Below are 19,105 nucleotides of genomic sequence, written 5' to 3' on the forward strand. Positions count from 1 at the left end.
ACTAGCCAGGATCAGATGGTCTTGAAGTGCTGATGGCACAAATGGCAAAGACGTGTTCTGTAGTAAAGTTTCCCCTTTAAGAACTTCTCCCTTACGAAGAAAATTATGTTTACTGCGATTTTATTGAGCAGAAATTCTTAGTGTAACATTTGGATGGAGCAGCTGGAATGTGGGGGGAGTGGGTGGAGGGGCACTGTTACTATATGGACAAATTTTGTTCCCATAGCTGACCCTTAACCTTTCCCATAAGGGGCAAGGCAGCTGTCCCAGCCAAACTAGGGTGACGGAAGAGACGGATCATCAATAATGTACTGTACAGGCCTGGAAGGAGAGAAGACGCTGCCGCAAGTCAAGCTAAAGGTCGTGTTTGTGTTGTCTGTCTGCTGACCAAACAAAGGGGCTCAGAGCTGAGACCCTCCTCGTGTCTCACATATGGGCGTGGTGCTATCTGAGCCATCCTGACAACTCTGACACTGTGGTATTCAGCAGCATGCCCACCTTGGCCACAACATTTTGCACTGTCTGTTTTTGGTCCCAATTTTTCTAAGAGTAAGCCATTACCCCCTCTGTCCCTACAAGCTCTGCCATGTATACCATCACTCCAGGCACATATTCCTTATGTATGCCAGGATAGATGTCCCTATATATCAGAACTTTAAATCTCAGACATTTCCCATAATCCCATTATCCCACCTAACATATTCCTCATTTGTGGGCCAGATGCCCTCTATATTCCACCACACATCCTCTATATTGTCACTTATTTCCCAACTTTAGGCACAGATGGCATACATACCAGATATTTTTATCACACAGATGTCTTCTATGATGCCAGTCATATACGACCCAGAGTCAGGGGTGGATTTGGCATTTTTATGTATAACGAACTCCCCTTATACTGCCTCCTTATTGTACCTGCACATAATACACTGCCCCTTATCTTTCTTGCCCACAATATATTGCCCCCTTATTTTCCCACACATACAATTTATCCCCCCCCCCCCCAAAAAAAAAAAAAAAAATACTGCCTATTTATAGCCCCTACACACAATATATTGTCCCCAGGCCCTTATTGCTCTCACATATAATATACTGCCCCTTTACTGTCCTCACACACAATATACTGTCCCCTCATTGCTCTCACATATAATATACTGCCTATCTATTTTACACACACATACAATATACTGCCTCCTTGTTGACCTCGCAAACACAATATACTGCCCACTATAATGCTTGTCACATTTCCTCAATTGCAGATGTCCCCTTTATCATACCTCCCAAACATCCTGGATTCTATGGGACAGTCTCGGATTCCAAGTTGTGTCCTGCGGTGCTGGTCGGTGGGAAGTATGTCCCGGATTCAACTCATCTGCATCCGGAGAGGACACCAATGAGTTGAATACAGTGGTAAAACAGGACAGCTCCTGCTTCACCACTGTGCCCCCCTGAGTGCTCTGGCTTCGGAAGCTGTAAGCACGATGTGATGACATCACTCACATCAAGCCTGCAGCCTCCTCAACACTGCGGAACAAGAGACCTGAGACAGAGCCGCAGGGGAGAGAGGAGAGGTAAGTATCAGTGTTTTTTTATGTTAAACGTTGGCAGATGAAGAGGGACATTAAACTGTGGGGGCAGATGGAGGGGGGACAATAAACTAGGAGGCATATAAAGAGGGACATTAAACTGTGGGGGCAGATGGAGGGGGGACAATAAACTGGGGGGCATATAAAGAGGGACATTAAACTGCAAGGGCATAAAGAGAGGGACACTAAACTGGGGGGGCATATAAGTGGGGCATTAAACTGCAGGGGCATATAAAGAGGGGCATTAAACGGGGGGCATATGAGGGGACATTAAACTTTGGGGGCAGATAGAGGAAGATATTAAACTTTGGGGACCAATAAAGGGGGCATTAAACTGCCGGGACAGATGGAGGGAGGACATTAAACTGGGGGAGCATATGAAAGGGACATTAAACTTTGGGGACAGATAGAGGGACATTAAACTTTGGGGCAGATGAAGAAGGACATTAAACTGGGGGCAACTAGAAGGGGACATTCTTACCCTCTAGTTGCCCCCAGTTTAATGCCCCTTTCCGGTTGCCCCCACATTTTAATGTCCCCCTCCAGTTGCCCCACGGTTTAATGTCCCCCCTTTAGTTGCCCCCAGTTTGATGTGCCCGTCCAGTTGCCCCCACAGTTTAATGTCCCCTTCTAGCTTCTCCCAGTTTAAATTGGGGCAGCTGGAGGGGGACACTAAACTGTGAGTGCACCAGGAGAGAGACTTTATACTGTGGGGTCAATTTAAGGAGAACATTATAATGTGGGTGAATATAAAATTAAGGTTATATTGTGGGGGAGCATAAAGAAAAATGGATCGGAATGGGCGATGTCAATTTACAAGTGGGTGGAGCTAAATATTGTCCCTCTTTCTGTCCTTTGAAAGTTGGGAGGTATGTCTATATGCCATTAAGAAGCAAAATTTCTCCTACTTGATACATTATTCCCAGAACTGTCGGATGTGGTAGTGAGGTGGGTGGGGAGGGGGAGGGTGCTAGTATTCACCTTGACGCAAATGGCGATGGGTTCAGTGTGAGAAGTGACAACCAGGACCCGGCAGTGGAATTCACAGAATTTCAGAGAGAGGTGAGATATTTGCAATGGACACATAGCCCGGAGAGTGGCACCGCACAGCTGCTATACTGACTCAGCAGAGCCCAGCGTCCTGGCACATACATACCTGAGACTTATCAGAAAGATTATAGGTTTTATTTTTTGAATGGGTGTGCAGTTCCCCTTTAAGAAACAACAACCATTCATAACAGAGGCTAACATGGCTGCACTTAAAGGGGCATTCTGGGTTTATATAACTAAAGCTTATTCGCTGTATGTAATAAGTTCGGCATCTTTCTTATATTCTTCTGCTTGCTGGAAGAGAATACCCTACACAAGGGAGAGCTGTGATACATTGTAACAAACCCTGAATCTGTGCCAGCTGGATGAAGCAGTGCAGTTGGCACCGAATGGCGGTGAACAAGAATTTTCCCATTTACTGAAAACAAGCAGAGATCTTGACAAGGGTTTAGAACTGAATCACAAAGATTTCGGAGGCTGCAGAGCTTTCTGTCCCAGGTATCTCAAATTTTATGGATTTCTTTTATGACTCAATATACCTGCCCTTTGGATCCGCCTCCACTGTTATGTTTACATGTAATAAAGTTCAATCACAGCATAATATTACCTCAAGGTAAAATATTACGACTCCTTCTCATGGCAGCATACCATCATGGGTTAACGCTGACCTCTTTGGTGTAGGTATATTATCTGCAAGAGAATCCTCCTTCTTACTGAATATTCTGGGTTATTAATACAGGCACAGAAAGGTAGAACAAGTACTCATCCCTCAGAAGGACAGGGGGCGGAGCATGATGCAGATATTCTTCTTAGTCAGGCCCGCCCCTTCAGTACTGATATATATATATATATATATATATATATATTATAGTAAGGACACATCCCTATCTTGGGCATCTGGTTCTCACAAAGGTTAACATCACATCTGTTGGTCACATGGCCATGGAGCTGTGATGTCACTTCCTGAGAAGGAGAAAACAGCTATGTTTCCTTATCCTGGATAACCCCTTTAAAAATACATTTAGGGGTTATAAATCAGAAAAATCACCCCCTGGTTCCATCTATATGTAACTCCAGTACAGGTCAGTGTATGAATTTACCATGTGCAGAGATACCCTTTAACACCTCTATATTCATGAATAACTCAAATTTAAGGCAAATATATTATAAATAAAATAAACCATTAAAAACTTTTTTTTATTTCAATTTACATATAAAAGCGTAATACTGCCACACATTCAAATCACAGTCACAAGAGTCATAAAAGGGTTAAACACCTATGTACAAGCCAAGCTTACCCCACCCCATGTCACGCCATAGGAGGGAAACCATTGTTATTTGTATGTAACCACCAGTACAGAAATAAAATGATGTGAAGGGTGTGGCTATGGCATCCCACCGCTTCTCACCAATGGATGGCCACATACCCAGCTCCTGTTATTGCCAACCATATCTGCCTGCTGCTGTCCTTGGGAAGGTGACATGGGGATGGGGTTATGCTAATTAGTGCCCTTAAATATATACAATATGTAAAAAAAAATTTAACCCTACAACGGGAGCATAATGAAAACCATCAGTGTATGAAAGACACATAGAAAGAAATAGGCAAATATTATATGGGAATGAAAGACACAAAGCGTAATCCTCTACTCTGCTTAGTGATGCGTCACAAAAAGTTACGATTTATGACATCACACGGGCAGTGATCTTCACCCCTCCCTCTCCTAAAACGAAAAATTTTGTAATGTTCTGCTTTACGCTGCATTCTGGTCATAAGGTATCTTGGGTCATGTTATTTTAATTAGTTTCAAAAATATGTGAACCTCCCCTCCCCCCCCCCCCCGTTCCATGGCACCAGAACACACTAGATCAGTAACATATGGAGGTGTGTGTGTGTGTGTGTGTGGGGGGGGGGGGGGGGTTGGAACATGGGTGGAGACTTGACCACCACATATACTTTCACGTTGCATAAGTTTCCCCAAGGTTGCATGTAGCTGACTATAGGTATAACCATCTGGGATTTATTATAGACCCATGCCACCCTATATCATTTGACCTCCTACTCTCCATCTCCCTTAAAAGGAGGGGGGTTCCGTGAAAAAGTAGGGCTCTTAACTAAACATGTAGTCTTGTTCCTTTCATTTAATGTATTCACTCATAAGTTTGTATTAAACCTACTGACAAAAAAAAAAAAAAAAAAAAAATTCAAAACAAGAAAACCCCCCACCTATTATAACACTTCAGTTATGAGAAAATGTAGTCATGTGACAAAGATCCTGTGGCTGCTGCACATAATGTTACACTGGACTTGGATACTATACCTATGAGGTTCTGTGGGTAGGGCTACAAGTAACATTTTTTACATACAAACCTACAGTTTAGGTAAATTGTGACTAGGGCTAAGAATCTGGTTTCCCCTGGAAAACCCCCTTTAAGGGGATGTCAAATGATAAAAGGTGTGGGTCCAAGTTATAGGTTTCATGATAAAGTCCTTTAAGGAAACCTTGTGAGCACTGCGGCCTCTAGTGAGGTCACAGCTTACAAATATTTTAATTAGCTAAGATCCTTGTGATGTCACTGGCTCCTGAAAAGTATCATTGGCTAGATTATCTGTGATGTCAATAGATCACAAGGTCCATATATGGCTTCCAAACCATTGTGTTGCATTTTTAGGAGGGGAGGGTCTCAAGGATGTTAAAAATGGAAAAAAAAACCAAAAAAAAAAAAAAACAACCTTTGGTAGACCATGTCTGGCTGCTAAGGGTCTATCATGGGTCGTATACTTTATTTTTAGGTTTCAGTATAGCTACTGTAATACCTCTTTGGTTGCTCCCAGGCTGAGGCACTACTGGCCACTTTCAGTAAAGTGCCTGTGATGGGTATCTACTACCCAAGTCAGAGGAGCAACAAAAATTTTTTTTGAAAAGCAGCAAGTTTCCCAATTTTTTTCCCCATAAAGTGCCTTCCTGAAAAATATCTAGACTAAGTCGTAGTTTATAAATTCCCTTATTCCCATTCTGGGAGAATGCTTCTGGTAAGATCAGATCAGAAATAGATTTTTGCTCTCCACAACCACCACACAAGTATATCCTGAAGATGGCAGGTAGTGTGTGAAAATAATCCATTTGTAGATTAAATCATCCCCTTCCGGTCACCAGACCCATTTTAAGTCTCTCAAGTCATATGAAGGTTAATGGTAGCCCATGAAGTTCTCAAGATCGTCAGGTTATCTTGTTTTACACCCAAATATTAATTTTGAGCCATGTCTGTTACTATCAATGTTTCAATATTGTACTGGGACAAGTGTCAAGTCTATGACCCTCATCAGATCACCAGATCTTAAACCTAATTGGGTAGATCTTGGTCTTCATGGGATACATCAAAGTCATGATCAGCAATGGTCGTCAATTCACTAAACCTTATCTATACTATACTTATCTAACGTTTCCCAGGTATTCTTGAAATACCATGTTGGCATCAGGTCTTACCATTTTCTCAAAAGGGCCACCACCACAGCTCTTAGCATCAAATTACGAGAACTTGCAAGTGCTATGAGTGACTTGGCAGGACATCTACAGCCCATTACGTCATAATACTGCTTTGCTATAATCCACAGTCACACTGTACAGATACCCTGAATTCTCCTGTGATCGGGACTCCACTACAATCTAATTGTACGGTCAACGTATCTTTACGCTCACATTGGAGTAAGTCTGCCTCTCTATCATTGCTAAGCCCGTGATGTGCGCCACTCCTCCATTCCATGAATTTTTCTCAAGAGGGTCAATGGCAAAGTTGTGCAACACTTATGACCGTGATGCACCGTCCACTGTATCACCACCCAATTTTGGGTGGTCAGGCCCTATCAGCTGGAAAGAGTTTGGGGATGGGGAATCTTTTTTCCATGTGGCCACCACCCCATAAGTCTAAAAAAAGTAAGCCATTCTGGCCACTCAGTCTGTGAATTTGTGGATGTCGTTGTGTAACCGGTAATGGGGGTAAGACAGCTCAGAGTGATAGGGGCAGTTTTGGTGACACCTGCACTTTTCAATCCACATCATGCTTTTCTGGAAAGTGTCTCCATCGTCACAACGGAAGCGCACCCTCATGGTTCTGGTCTTGGATGGGGTGCAGCATCGGCCATCTGTACAGGATCCACAGTAGTTTGGCTTGTACCTCCGCACACTGGTGCACCCAGCATAGGTGAAATACATTGCCTGCTTGGCCTTCTTCGTTCTGGTGCATTTCTTGCCATTCTGAGTGGAAAAAGGCACCAAATTACAAAAATGACAAACTGTGTAGGGCCAGTTACATAGAAAATTAATTTGGCCAAGTTTTTATTTTTAGTGTAGGGGACATAGTGACTCCGTTACACCACATGCAGAGGTTACTAAAACCTTTGGCCACAATGTTGGATCATTGTGTTCTAAGTTCTACACTTGCCCAAGACTGTCCTCTTACTACAACATTGTACCATACCTCCCACCATCCAACAAGAAGGCAATACTTTACCTTGGGTTTAGATGGTAAAGGGTCTTTGCAGGGTCGGATTTGGCACAAGCGGGTCTCCTTCATGAGCTTGCATTGAGGGTTATCATTGGTTATCCTTGTGGAAAGCCCCATGCCACAAGATTTGGAGCACTGGGACCATTCGGTGGTTTGGATGGCACAGCTGGAACGATCTGGCTGAGGATGAGGACCCAGGCCTATAAACAGCAAAATGAAAAGAAAAATTCATGACAGCCATCCCAATTGACAGTTCTTTCGTCAGATGTCCCAAGGTCATTAAAATATTTAAAGACCCAACCATTATATATTAATGACTAAGAACATCCAACAAGTCTAGTGTGAAAAAAAAAAAAAAAAAAAAAAAAAGCGGCACCTTTCCATGTTGATTTGGCCAAAAAAGCCACCAGGTGCACTACGAATGATCATTCATAACAAATGATGCAGTGCTGGTTCCAGAACTATTATGGCAAGGAAGATTCATTACAACTTACCTGTATCCACTTTGAATCCATTTCGGACCAAAGTAATGAGCTCGTTGCTAGATACAGGTTCCACATCCTCCTGGTCCAGGTTTTCTTCAGATGACTTCAAAATATCATCCACGTCTCCATTGGTGGTGTCTCCCGAGTCCTCCGAGATGTGGTTACTATCACACATCCACTCCTCACAGCACTGTCCTGGGACCTTCACAAGTCTTGGATTAATGCAGTCAGCACTTGGCAAGGCCATTTCTTGAGGACACAGGGGCATACATCCCACCACTCCGTCCATGCAGGAGCACTGGTGTTTGCAGTTGGGTTGAAAGTTCTCCCCATTTTGGTAGATTTGCCCAAAGAATTCACAAGGTCGACCTTCAGACTTTGCTGACAGAAGAAAAAGAAATGTTTTCTGGTTAGATTGTGCAAGAAGGCTACAATAATGTTAGACATTCATCATAAGTGAAAATTTGTGCCCCCACTTCACAATATGGTGCAGTGAAGACCAAAATGGCCAATAGGCCTTAGGAGTTGTAGCAGAAATGGATACTTAGACTTCAGATTCCTTGATGCGTATTGAGGGGTTAAGTTGAAGTTATGGGACAATCTCATGATTCTCTTGGTAAATGGGCATCTACTCTTAGTGTAGGGATGCTCATAGCTAAATTCTGAGAGAGACTCTTAGATTGGACCTTTAACAAAACTTCATGAACTTTGTGACTTTAGAAAAACCAACCCCTTTGTCCTGTAATCAGGACAGTAGTACTAAGGAGAGGCAGTGACTTTTACCCTATGGGTGCTACAGTTAATAAAAATTAGCCTGTGAGGGTCTCTTAGCTTGAACCTTCTAAATTCACAAAGATTATGAAGTTCCACAGAAGAACCAAACCCCTTATACCTGCTTGGAGGCTTCTGAAAAAAAAATGCCAGGAAAGTAATCTAGCCTTATTTTCCAGACCACAATTAAACACATGTACAGCTAACCTAAGGGATGAGGATCTCTCAAGATCATTTGTCTGGATTCCTACCGTTAACAGAGGATAGGCCATCAATAATTTAGTTAATCTACACAGTGACCAAATTTAAGGGTTGTCCAAAACCAAAGAAAAGGGTTGTGCCATCAAGCCAAGACTTGACAGAGAACAGTGATAGATCTTGGAATCACTCCTGATGGCCATCAAAGGGGCATCCCAAAGCTAAAAAAAAAAAAATTTATGTCAGGCATGTCCCTTTAAGACGACCAAAGTCTCAGAATTACTCGGAAGTCACGACGGGTCACACGGTTATGATCTGAGAGCCTCGTAATGTGATCTGCAGTAAACTTCTCCCACCAGAACATTCTGTCAGATCAATGTCTGCCTCGCGGATACACCAGGCTTGTTAGAGGTGACATGTAATGGCTCGGTAGTGCCAGCGATTCCGAGTTATAACAGTTCCGGGCAATTATACTTGCTGAGCAGAGCCCAAGTGTTTACAGTCCCAGGGCGGGTTATCTGCAGACAAGCGGATGATAGCTGGCGAGACATCTTGCCAGGTGCGGTATTGGCATAAACTTATATCTGCTCTTTAAAAACAGTCGACAATAGAACCGTGGCCAAGTACCAGCCCAGTGCCCAGCGGCCATGGAGCTCATCTCCTAATGAGTTCTGATAGGTAAGAGAGAGAAAGAGGTGCAAACCTAAATGCAATTACACCCTGATCTGGGTCACCAGCCAAGCCGAAATACAAGCCCTAATTATTCCGTCTCATTGCCTCTGTACATACTATGTTATTGCCAGGTTTTATGGGTAATAAACATTGCTGGAGGTGCGCCCAAAGCAAAGGTGCCGGGCTTGACTGCTGCCGTAACTGTGCCCGCAGTGTTCTGGGTATGGTGCCAGATCCAGACAGACTGGTTTGTGAGCGGATTTCAAGGGGAGGCTTCTTTCGGAAATGCTCTTATATGGTTGAACTACAGGCCAAGTCAAAAATCAGGGACCAAACAAAAAAAAAAAAAAAAAAAAAAAAATCAGGATATTTGGATTTTAACCTGTTTGATACATCATCCATATATGAACAGTGTGTATAGGGTATAGCACTGGGACACTACTTACCACGGCAGATACCCTTGGTGGAAGAGGGGTCAGCTCCAAAGTCGCAGTGCAGCCCCTTGATGTGATCGCAAGGGTGTCGCAGATCGCAGTCCTGGTTGTATTGATGGGCACAGACCTTGCAGCATCCGCAGCTGTCTGTTACAAGACTGATACCAGGGGCACACGTAGATGTTTCCTTGGGGCACACGCAAGTTGATGGACAAGATGGTTCTCCCTACAGAAAGCACATAACTTGTATTACAAAACAGACTCAAATCACATCCAAATCTGCATCTGAAAAATGTATTGGCTTCCAGTTCCCACTAAGATCTGACATGTCTCTACAGCCCCTGCTGATTCAGGGTCAGCCCAAATACTGGACATAAGAGTAGAGCTATACAGAAGGAGGGGAAAAAAAAAAAAAAGATTTACCAGAGAGCGCTACATAAAATTATTACAAATATTCATATAATATTTTATGGCAAGGGGATGATTATCTTTCTATACTGATTGGGGGGAATGGTAGCTTGTAGTTCATATACACAAGTGCATGGCGGATCTGTACAATGTTACTAAACCCACAGGAGGGGCGCTATAATGGATGAGGAGATTACAACATGGAAGGAAAGATATTATAGACAAGGCTAAATATGAAATATCCTCTGCAGGAACTAGTCAGTATGAATGTAAATACTTATCCATAGGGGCAGCACTATAGTCGTTATATTCTTGTACATGGTAGCAGTATTATAGTAGTTATATTCTTCTACATAGGAGGTAGTATTATAGTGGTTATATTCTTGTACATAGGAGGTAATAAAGTTTATTTCTATAGCGCCAACATATTCCGCAGCATTGTACAATTTGTAGGGTTCAAATACAGACAGAAAGATAGATTACAAGAAAAGTCATTTTACACAATGGGACTGAGGGCCCTGCTCGCAAGATCTTACAATCTATGAGGTAGAGGGGGTGACACAACAGGTAGCAGGGGCGGCATTGCTTATACAATGGTCAGACAATTTTGTAAGGGTGCATTCACACTGAGTAAACGCTAGCTTATTCTGAACGTAAAACACGTTCAGAATAAGCGGTGTCTAAAGCAGCTCCATTCATTTCTATGGGAGCGGGGATACGAGCGCTCCCCATAGAAATGAATGGGCTGCTTCTTTCACTCCGTGCAGTCCCATTGAAGTGAATGGGGAGTGCCGGCGTGTACGCTCCGGCATGAGCAGAGCTTGCCGTATACGCCGGCACTCCCCATTCACTTCAATGGGACTGCACGGAGTGAAAGAAGCAGCCCATTCATTTCTATGGGGAGCGCTCGTATCCCCGCTCCCATAGAAATGATGGGTCCAGGGAGGGTTTTTTCAATAGTGGGGTTATAACAGCATGCTTGAAAGAGGATGGGAAAATTCCAGCAGGCGACAGAGATTGGGGAAGGTGTGAGGGGAAGGGGTCACTACTGCAGGTCGTAGGGCGAGATGAAGAAAGTAGCTGGGAGACTTCCTCTTCTGTAACAGGTTCAAAAGATGAAATGGACAGTCTGAAGTGCGGTTGGTGAGGGGATCATTGCTATGGTAGGTGTGGGAATTAATGCCACCGGGGGATTGGGCAGTTATTTCCTGACGGATCTTATCAATTTTATCATGGAAATAAGTGGCCAGGTCATCAGCACCAAGGTCTGTGAATGGCGTCTGCACCTTGGGTGTGAGTAAGGAGTGAAAAGTTTCAAAAAGCCTTTTAGGGTTGCTGGAGAGAGAAGAAATAAGGGCGGTGAAATAGTCTTGTTTGGCGAGGTAAAGGGCAAATCTATAGGTTTTAAGCATAAATTTGAAATGGAGGAAATCTGCAGGTGAACATGATTTTCTCCACAGACGTTCGGCACACCTAGAGCACCGCTGAAGAAAACGTGTCTGTGGCGTGAGCCAGGGTTGCTGCCTCCTATGTAGGACTTTATAAATGGAAGGGGGGGGGGGGGGGGCACCTCTTAAGGGTTTCATTATAGTGACTGGTGGCCAGATTGGGACAGGAGATTGAGGAGATGGGGGACCGAGAGGACTGTAGAGTATCTGAGATGTGCTGGGTGTCGATAGCATGTGATGGGTAGGTGTATCTTGTGAAGGGGAGAGGGCACTGATGGTGAGAGACAGAAGATTATAATCAGAGAGTGGCAGATAAGAGTTAGTAGCTATAGTCCTGTACATAGGGAGCAGTATTATAGTAGTTATATTCTTGTACATAGGAGTAGTATTATAGTTGTCATAGTCTTGTACATAGAGGGCAGTATTATAGTAGTTTTTCTCAGATATACTTTTAAGTGTAGATGAACTGCCCTTTAATAATATTTGGCCCTTAAAGGGACTTGATGACTGTTTTATAACATTATAATGGAGTCATGAGAGATAAAGTATTATAAATGATAATCCAGACTGAGAAAGTTGAAAAGCAGGCTACAGCGTTCTCGGAAAGTACCGCCATACAGAAGGACTCTGCCAGGAATCTTTATTTTCAGTGTGCAGTTCTCCGCTCTGGATGTCACAGATTTAGTTAATGTGAAATCTGTAAATTCTCTCATGTTAATCCTCAAATTACACCTAATTCCTGCACGGGCAGCCAAAGCCTGGCATAAACAAATGGTCACGTGCCCGGCTGACTCAGAGCAGCTCCGCCTTAGCTCTGGCATCACTCACAGGATCTGGACAGGGCAGGAGCGGTGACTTCGGGATTAACAGAGCGCCACTTTACTATTGCTGTTATGATAACCGGTTCAGGACTGGAAAAATGGTCCAAAGGGGGAAAAGATGAGGAAAATATTTATTCTGACCGCAGAACTCTCCATAATTAAAAATAGCACCGTGTTTTCTAACCAGTATTACACAGGACTATATATATTTACTCTGTATCCAAGCCTATCATGCGTTGTATGGTCTCTGGAGCCATGTATCTAAGCCTCTAATACTCCTTTACATCCATGGTTAGGTCTTCCTATAATTTCTCATGAGAACTGCCCATATCATACTTTGGAGATCTTTCTAGAAGCTTCTTATCCTTCCAGATCTTCAACCACATGAAACATTAATCGGAGAGTAGCACATAATGTAATCTGACATACTAGACTGGTGCAGCAAGGGTTAAAAAGGAAAGTCCCCGATTTGATGGGCTGTATTCAATACCACCATACACATACACTCACCGGCCACTTTATTAGGTACACCATGCTAGTAACGGGTTGGACCCCCTTTTGCCTTCAGAACTGCCTCAATTCTTCGTGGCATAGATTCAACAAGGTGCTGGAAGCATTCCTCAGAGATTTTGGTCCATATTGACATGATGGCATCACACAGTTGCCGCAGATTTGTCGGCTGCACATCCATGATGCGAATCTCCCGTTCCACCACATCCCATAGATGCTCTATTGGATTGAGATCTGGTGACTGTGGAGGCCATTGGAGTACAGTGAACTCATTGTCATGTTCAAGAAACCAGTCTGAGATGATTCCAGCTTTATGACATGGCATTGCATTATCCTGCTGAAAGTAGCCATCAGATGTTGGGTACATTGTGGTCATAAAGGGATGGACATGGTCAGCAACAATACTCAGGTAGGCTTTGGCGTTGCAACGATGCTCAATTGGTACCAAGGGGCCCAAAGAGTGCCAAGAAAATATTCCCCACACCATGACACCACCACCACCAGCCTGAACCGTTACCGATACAAGGCAGGATGGATCCATGCTTTCATGTTGTTGACGCCAAATTCTGACCCTACCATCCGAATGTCGCAGCAGAAATCGAGACTCATCAGACCAGGCAACGTTTTTCCAATCTTCAATTGCCCAATTTCGATGAGCTTGTGCAAATTGTAGCCTCAGTTTCCTGTTCTTAGCTGAAAGGAGTGGCACCCGGTGTGGTCTTCTGCTGCTGTAGCCCATCTGTAGCCTCAAAGTTGGACGTACTGTGCGGCGTTCAGAGATGCTCTTCTGGCTACCTTGGTTGTAACGGGTGGCTATTTGAGTCACTGTTGCCTTTCTATCAGCTCGAACCAGTCTGGCCATTCTCCTCTGACCTCTGGCATCAACAACGCATTTCCGCCCACAGAACTGCCGCTCACTGGATGTTTTTTCTTTTTCGGACCATTCTCTGTAAACCCTAGAGATGGTTGTGCGTGAAAATCCCAGTAGATCAGCCGTTTCTGAAATACTCAGAGCAGCCCTTCTGGCACCAACAACCATGCCACGTTCAAAGGCACTCAAATCACCTTTCTTCCCCATACTGATGCTCGGTTTGAACTGCAGGAGATTGTCTTGACCATGTCTACATGCCTAAATGCACTGAGTTGCCGCCATGTGATTGGTTGATTAGAAATTAAGTGTTAACGAGCAGTTGGACAGGTGTACCTAATAAAGTGGCCGGTGAGTGTATATACTACCAACATACTGTCATAGTGCCTAGATAACACTGCCATACCCATATAGTATGAACATGCTTCAGTACAGTGCACACACAGTAGTGCCATATCTATATACTACCATACGGTGCCTAGATAACACTGCCATACACATATGGGGCCAATGTACTTCTATACAATGCCTGCACAATACCATCACACTCATGTAGTACTGTCTTACCCATAGTGCCAATACTAATATCGCCCAGTAATACCAAACACCATATAATGTAAATACAACATTGCCAATAAGCACCTACACAATATCACCATATGGTGGGCACGTAACAGAGCCGTACAGTGTTCATACCACACTATGCCCACAACATACCAGCACACAGCATCATCATGTGGTCAATAAATTGCCCACTGGGCCTCTTCCGTAGCTGTCAGCCGCATAGTCCTGAGGGCATGCTGCCTGCACGCCAAAGCCCGCCTCACCAGGAATTTGGAGATATTCCAGGGTAGGGGCCGTGCGCCCTCATCTCCTGCCAAGTATGCCATTTACCCCCCCAAGCCGCGTGCTGTCTATTAAGGGTACCACACCACCAACATTAGCACATTAGCCACATGCCAGTCATAACTGAGCATGGTTTACTCTGTCCTCCCATAATCCCTTGCTCTACCCATCCTGAGCTACCTGATACATGAAAAGAATACTAGAGCTGCAGTGAACACGGACACTGGGTCCTTCACTATAGAACATCAAACAAGTGGCTTTCCATTATTTTATCTGTGTGGCTCCTCCATGGTAGCAGTACTGCTCCATGTCATAGCAATGTGTGACAACGCAAGACTATATGCCTTTCAGGGTCTATGCAAAGCTGGGTGTGACGGCTGCCATTAGTGGTTGTAGGAGTACAGGATTATAAAGACTCCATATATAAAACATGATTTTCTAACCAGCTCCAGAGCTAAACTCCCACTGTGCAGCGTGTAGTGAGTGATACCGCCATACAGGACGCCTGGACCGCCGCCAGCCGCAGCAGAGTACAGAAGGTCAGCGGGGTCACTGCTGGAGAACCCCAGAAAAGGGGCAGCTCGGGGGATGTACCACTGACAGGCGTGCCTATGGGAGCCATCACACAGATTTTCCAGAGCAGATTATAACAAGACAGATTTAGCTAGGGGGACAATGCATTGACAGCAGTGTTTACCAGCTTTCCCAAACTCCTGAAGGGTTTCGTAGCTTAGTACAGGCGCTATATCACCACTCAGGAGACTGGAAAAATTGGGTATTGGTTTACTCTTCCATATGGGTTTTATGTGTAGAAAGATTAATAGTACCCCATTGTGGCCATTCAGGATTCTGGGAAAAGCTTTGTTACCTTCAATGGGAGCTGAAAAAGCATTCATATTGGTTATCACCCAGCTTTCCCAAACTACTGAATGGTACCCTGGCCTAGTTTTCAGAATTACAGGAGCTATATCAGCATTCAGGAGACTGGAAAAGCTGGGTAGGTACCATATAGTGTCTTGTGATACTCCCCCCATCACTACCATTATTGCCATTCAGGTTTCTTGGAAAGTTTTGCTACAGATGTCATATTGGTTGTCACCCAGCTTTACTATGAGAAGATCTGGAGCAGCAGCCTCTGAATACCACTGTAGCACACCGGGGGAGTTCTCTGGGGCAGAAGGTGACCCTATTAGAATAGGGGGCAATGTATGGGTGACCCATTCGGATAAGTAAGGGCCCAGGGGAGGGGCCAGTTCCTATATTGCCCCCCCCTCCCGTCATTAGCCCCCGCTAGATGCAGGAATGTGGGGTCTGCACTTAGGATGTTTTTCCTTCAAGATCTCACATGGAGAGGAAGATCAAATCATCGCGCCAAGTCCCTTGAAATGTGATCGGGGCCGTCACCAGGGAGGTTATACATAAACATCCAGGGACGTAGCGGGCAAAAGCAGCACCCACTGTTTACAAACCTCACCCGGGTATTTATAGGGGCAGCAGTCACCCGTCTTAAAGGGGCAGATCAAGCACTTGGGATACCCTGGTCATGGAGGTGCCCACAACATGCCACGCCATGTGCCCAGATAAGCCACTGCCTCGGGTGACAAGTCGCTCGCTACCCAGATTTCATGTGAAATAGTCAAGTCGCGCGTTTTAAAGGGACACAAGCTAGAGGACTTATGGGGTTCATGGTGTGAATGATATTTTATTGTGTATACCGTCATGATTGCTATTAAAGGGATATTTCCGATGCTTGACCCTATGGACCAGCCTCTGCCTCGACACGTGTTCTGTCCCTATAAGTTGTATAGCCATGACATGTAGGAGACAACCACCCTTGCTGGTTAGTAGCCATGGCCCATAAGAAGCAAACAATATCTTACTGGAACTGCAATCCCCTTCATAATCTTCTGGTACTCGTCGTTCTGCACCAAATGCATGGCAAGCATCAAAGTTTATGCAGAGCTCCCACAGGGGGTCTTCATCTAGCTTTTCCAGACCCCTGAATGGCTCATCTGACTAGTTATGCAGCTTTACACCCCCTGACCCTGTAATGGCAGTCATATTGGTTGCCACTCTGCTTTCCCAGGTGCAGAGAAGACTATAAAACAATTTGTAAAGCATCACATATACTGACATGGCCTGGAAGGGGTTAACAAGCAGCATTCAGTATAAGCCCACCCCTGAGCCCTGGACCAATCAGAGGCCACCATAAGGAGACTTTGATCTCAGCATCACAACAAAGTCATTGATTGTGCCCGTAGACACGTGGGAGGGGGCGCTACAGGACCCCCAGACCATGCTATACAGGGGGCAGAGGGACAAGATCTGCAGACCAGCACACCTGCAACTCTACTACAACTCCTAGCCAAGATAAAAGGTGCAGGACATGCTGGGAGTTGTAGTCCCCCAACCTGATACTGTAAATGTCTCAGTCAGCAGAAAGAATACACTAATAACATACTACAACTCCCAGCATGGATGCAAAGTAATGCTGGGATTTGTAGTGTTAGAACACATCCAGAATGATCACATTTCAGGTCTAACGTCTTATTCTATACAACTGAAGGACTACAACTCCCAGCACGTCCACGTGGTTCAGTACAAAGTAATGCTGGACCTTGTAGTTCTACAGCACTGATTATAAAGGAAGACACATTAAGTCTTTGTATACAATAACATCCGGCTATTCTACTGACAAACTACAACTCCCAGCATGTCCACATAGTCAGATCCAGAGGACTAAGAAGTGCTGCAGTACTCATAATGAAGATACATTAGGTTCAGTACATCATAATATCAGGCTATGCTGGTAAGGAACTACAATGCCCAGCATTTCTGTACAACTGGTTGGAAAGTACTGAGGAGAGCTGGGAGTTGTAGTTCTCACCACCCATAACAAAGACACTTAGGATCTAGTTCATAAGCAACATATGAAGCTGTGCTGCTGAGGAACTACAACTCCCAGCATGTCCATACCGCTGAGTACAGAGTAGTGAGGAGAAGGTGTGCTGGGATTTGTAGTTCTGCTGCACTCATAAGAAATGACAACCCTTTAGATCTAGTAACTAAAATACCCATCAAGTCTGTCAGCTGGATACAGAGTAGTGAGGAGGAGAAGTGCTGGGAATTGTAGTCCATAAAAAGAGATGACCTAATCTAATAACTACAATTCCCAGCATGTCCATGTAGAAGGGTGAAGTGAGGACGAGGAATGCTGGGATTTGTAGTTCATTAGAAGTGATGATACTTCAGGTGTGGCAACTACAACTCCCAGCATGTAATGAACAGAGCTGAGGATGTAACATATCCATACCCAGTGAAGGTTAGGGGGTCTCTCCCATATAGTGCTCCCACGCCCAGGGTAGGGGGTCTCTCCCATATAGTACCCCATGTCCAATGCAAGGTAGGGAGTCTCTCCCATATAGTGCCCCCATATCTACTGCAAGGTGGGGGTCTCTCCTATATAGTGCCCCCATATCTACTGCAAGGTGGGGGTCTCTCCTATATAGTGCCCCCATATCCAGCGCAGGGTGGGGGTCTCTCCCATATAGTGCCCCCATATCTACTGCAAGGTGGGGGTCTCTCCTATATAGTGCCCCCATATCTACTGCAAGGTGGGGGTCTCTCCTATATAGTGCCCCCATATCCAGCGCAGGGTGGGGGTCTCTCCCATATAGTGCCCCCATATCTACTGCAAGGTGGGGGTCTCTCCTATATAGTGCCCCCATAGCCAGTGCAGGGTGGGGGTCTCTCATGCCTACTTACCGTCCTCCTGGAGCAGGCAGTCCCCAGCAGTGCAGCCAGTAGCAGGGCTCCAACAGGGCACAGGTCAGCCAACATGGTCTAGACAGCAGGTACAGGACCAGGGATCCTCAGTCACTAGGGGGTGTTATTGAGCTGGTGCCCGGCTACCTCAGCCTTAGAGTCACCTGCGAGTCTCAGCTGTTCATTGACAAAACTCTGCCAGTTCCAGCCTTATATACAGGACCAGTCTCCGCCCCCTCCATGACGTCACCCACTGCTGGCACTGTCTGAGAGAACCTGGCGAGAGAGTCTCAGCGCTGCCACCTGCAGGTCACTCGGGAACTGCATCTCACTAAGAATAGACGCAAATCAGGACACAGTTGTCAGAAGTGCCCAGATTCCTCAGGGTGTCAACAAGTTTCTTCCTGGTCAAAAACCCAGACCTGTGACCTGCTGAGTGGCTCAGCTTCTGGGTTGATTTCTAGTAATGTGGACACACACCTGAGGGCTTTTACCCCATTGCCCTAGGCATTAGGGGGTATTAATTTATGCAAAGAGCAGTAATTAAAACTCAACAAATTGAAAGAGTTAAATTATAAAATGCTTTCTGCCTGCCACAAGGGGCAGCTCACTGAAAATGGGATCTGCATATACCTGTATGGAGTGAGCTCCCTCCAGTGGTGGCTGCAGGGTAATGGGATTTCTATTAAATATGTATGCAGGGAACTCCCACTAGTGGTGGCTGCAAGCTAATCAGA

The 19,105-nt window shown here is 44.9% G+C and overlaps 1 protein-coding gene across 1 annotated transcript; it reads right to left on the reverse strand.

The window, feature by feature from the left end:
- Nucleotides 1-3,814: 3,814 nt before the first annotated feature.
- Nucleotides 3,815-18,540, reverse strand: LOC142184759 (CCN family member 1-like). Its single transcript, XM_075259821.1, has 5 exons — nt 18,369-18,540; nt 9,715-9,928; nt 7,637-8,008; nt 7,149-7,342; nt 3,815-6,892 (listed from the first exon to the last, which is right to left on the reverse strand). Exons 1-5 carry the CDS (start codon nt 18,441-18,443, stop codon nt 6,590-6,592), a joined length of 1,158 nt encoding a protein of 385 aa, XP_075115922.1. The 5' UTR covers nt 18,444-18,540; the 3' UTR covers nt 3,815-6,589.
- Between the last annotated feature and the right edge of the window lie 565 nt (nt 18,541-19,105).

Source organism: Leptodactylus fuscus, chromosome 11 (genome assembly GCF_031893055.1).
Source record: "Leptodactylus fuscus isolate aLepFus1 chromosome 11, aLepFus1.hap2, whole genome shotgun sequence".
Lineage (NCBI taxonomy): Eukaryota > Metazoa > Chordata > Amphibia > Anura > Leptodactylidae > Leptodactylus > Leptodactylus fuscus.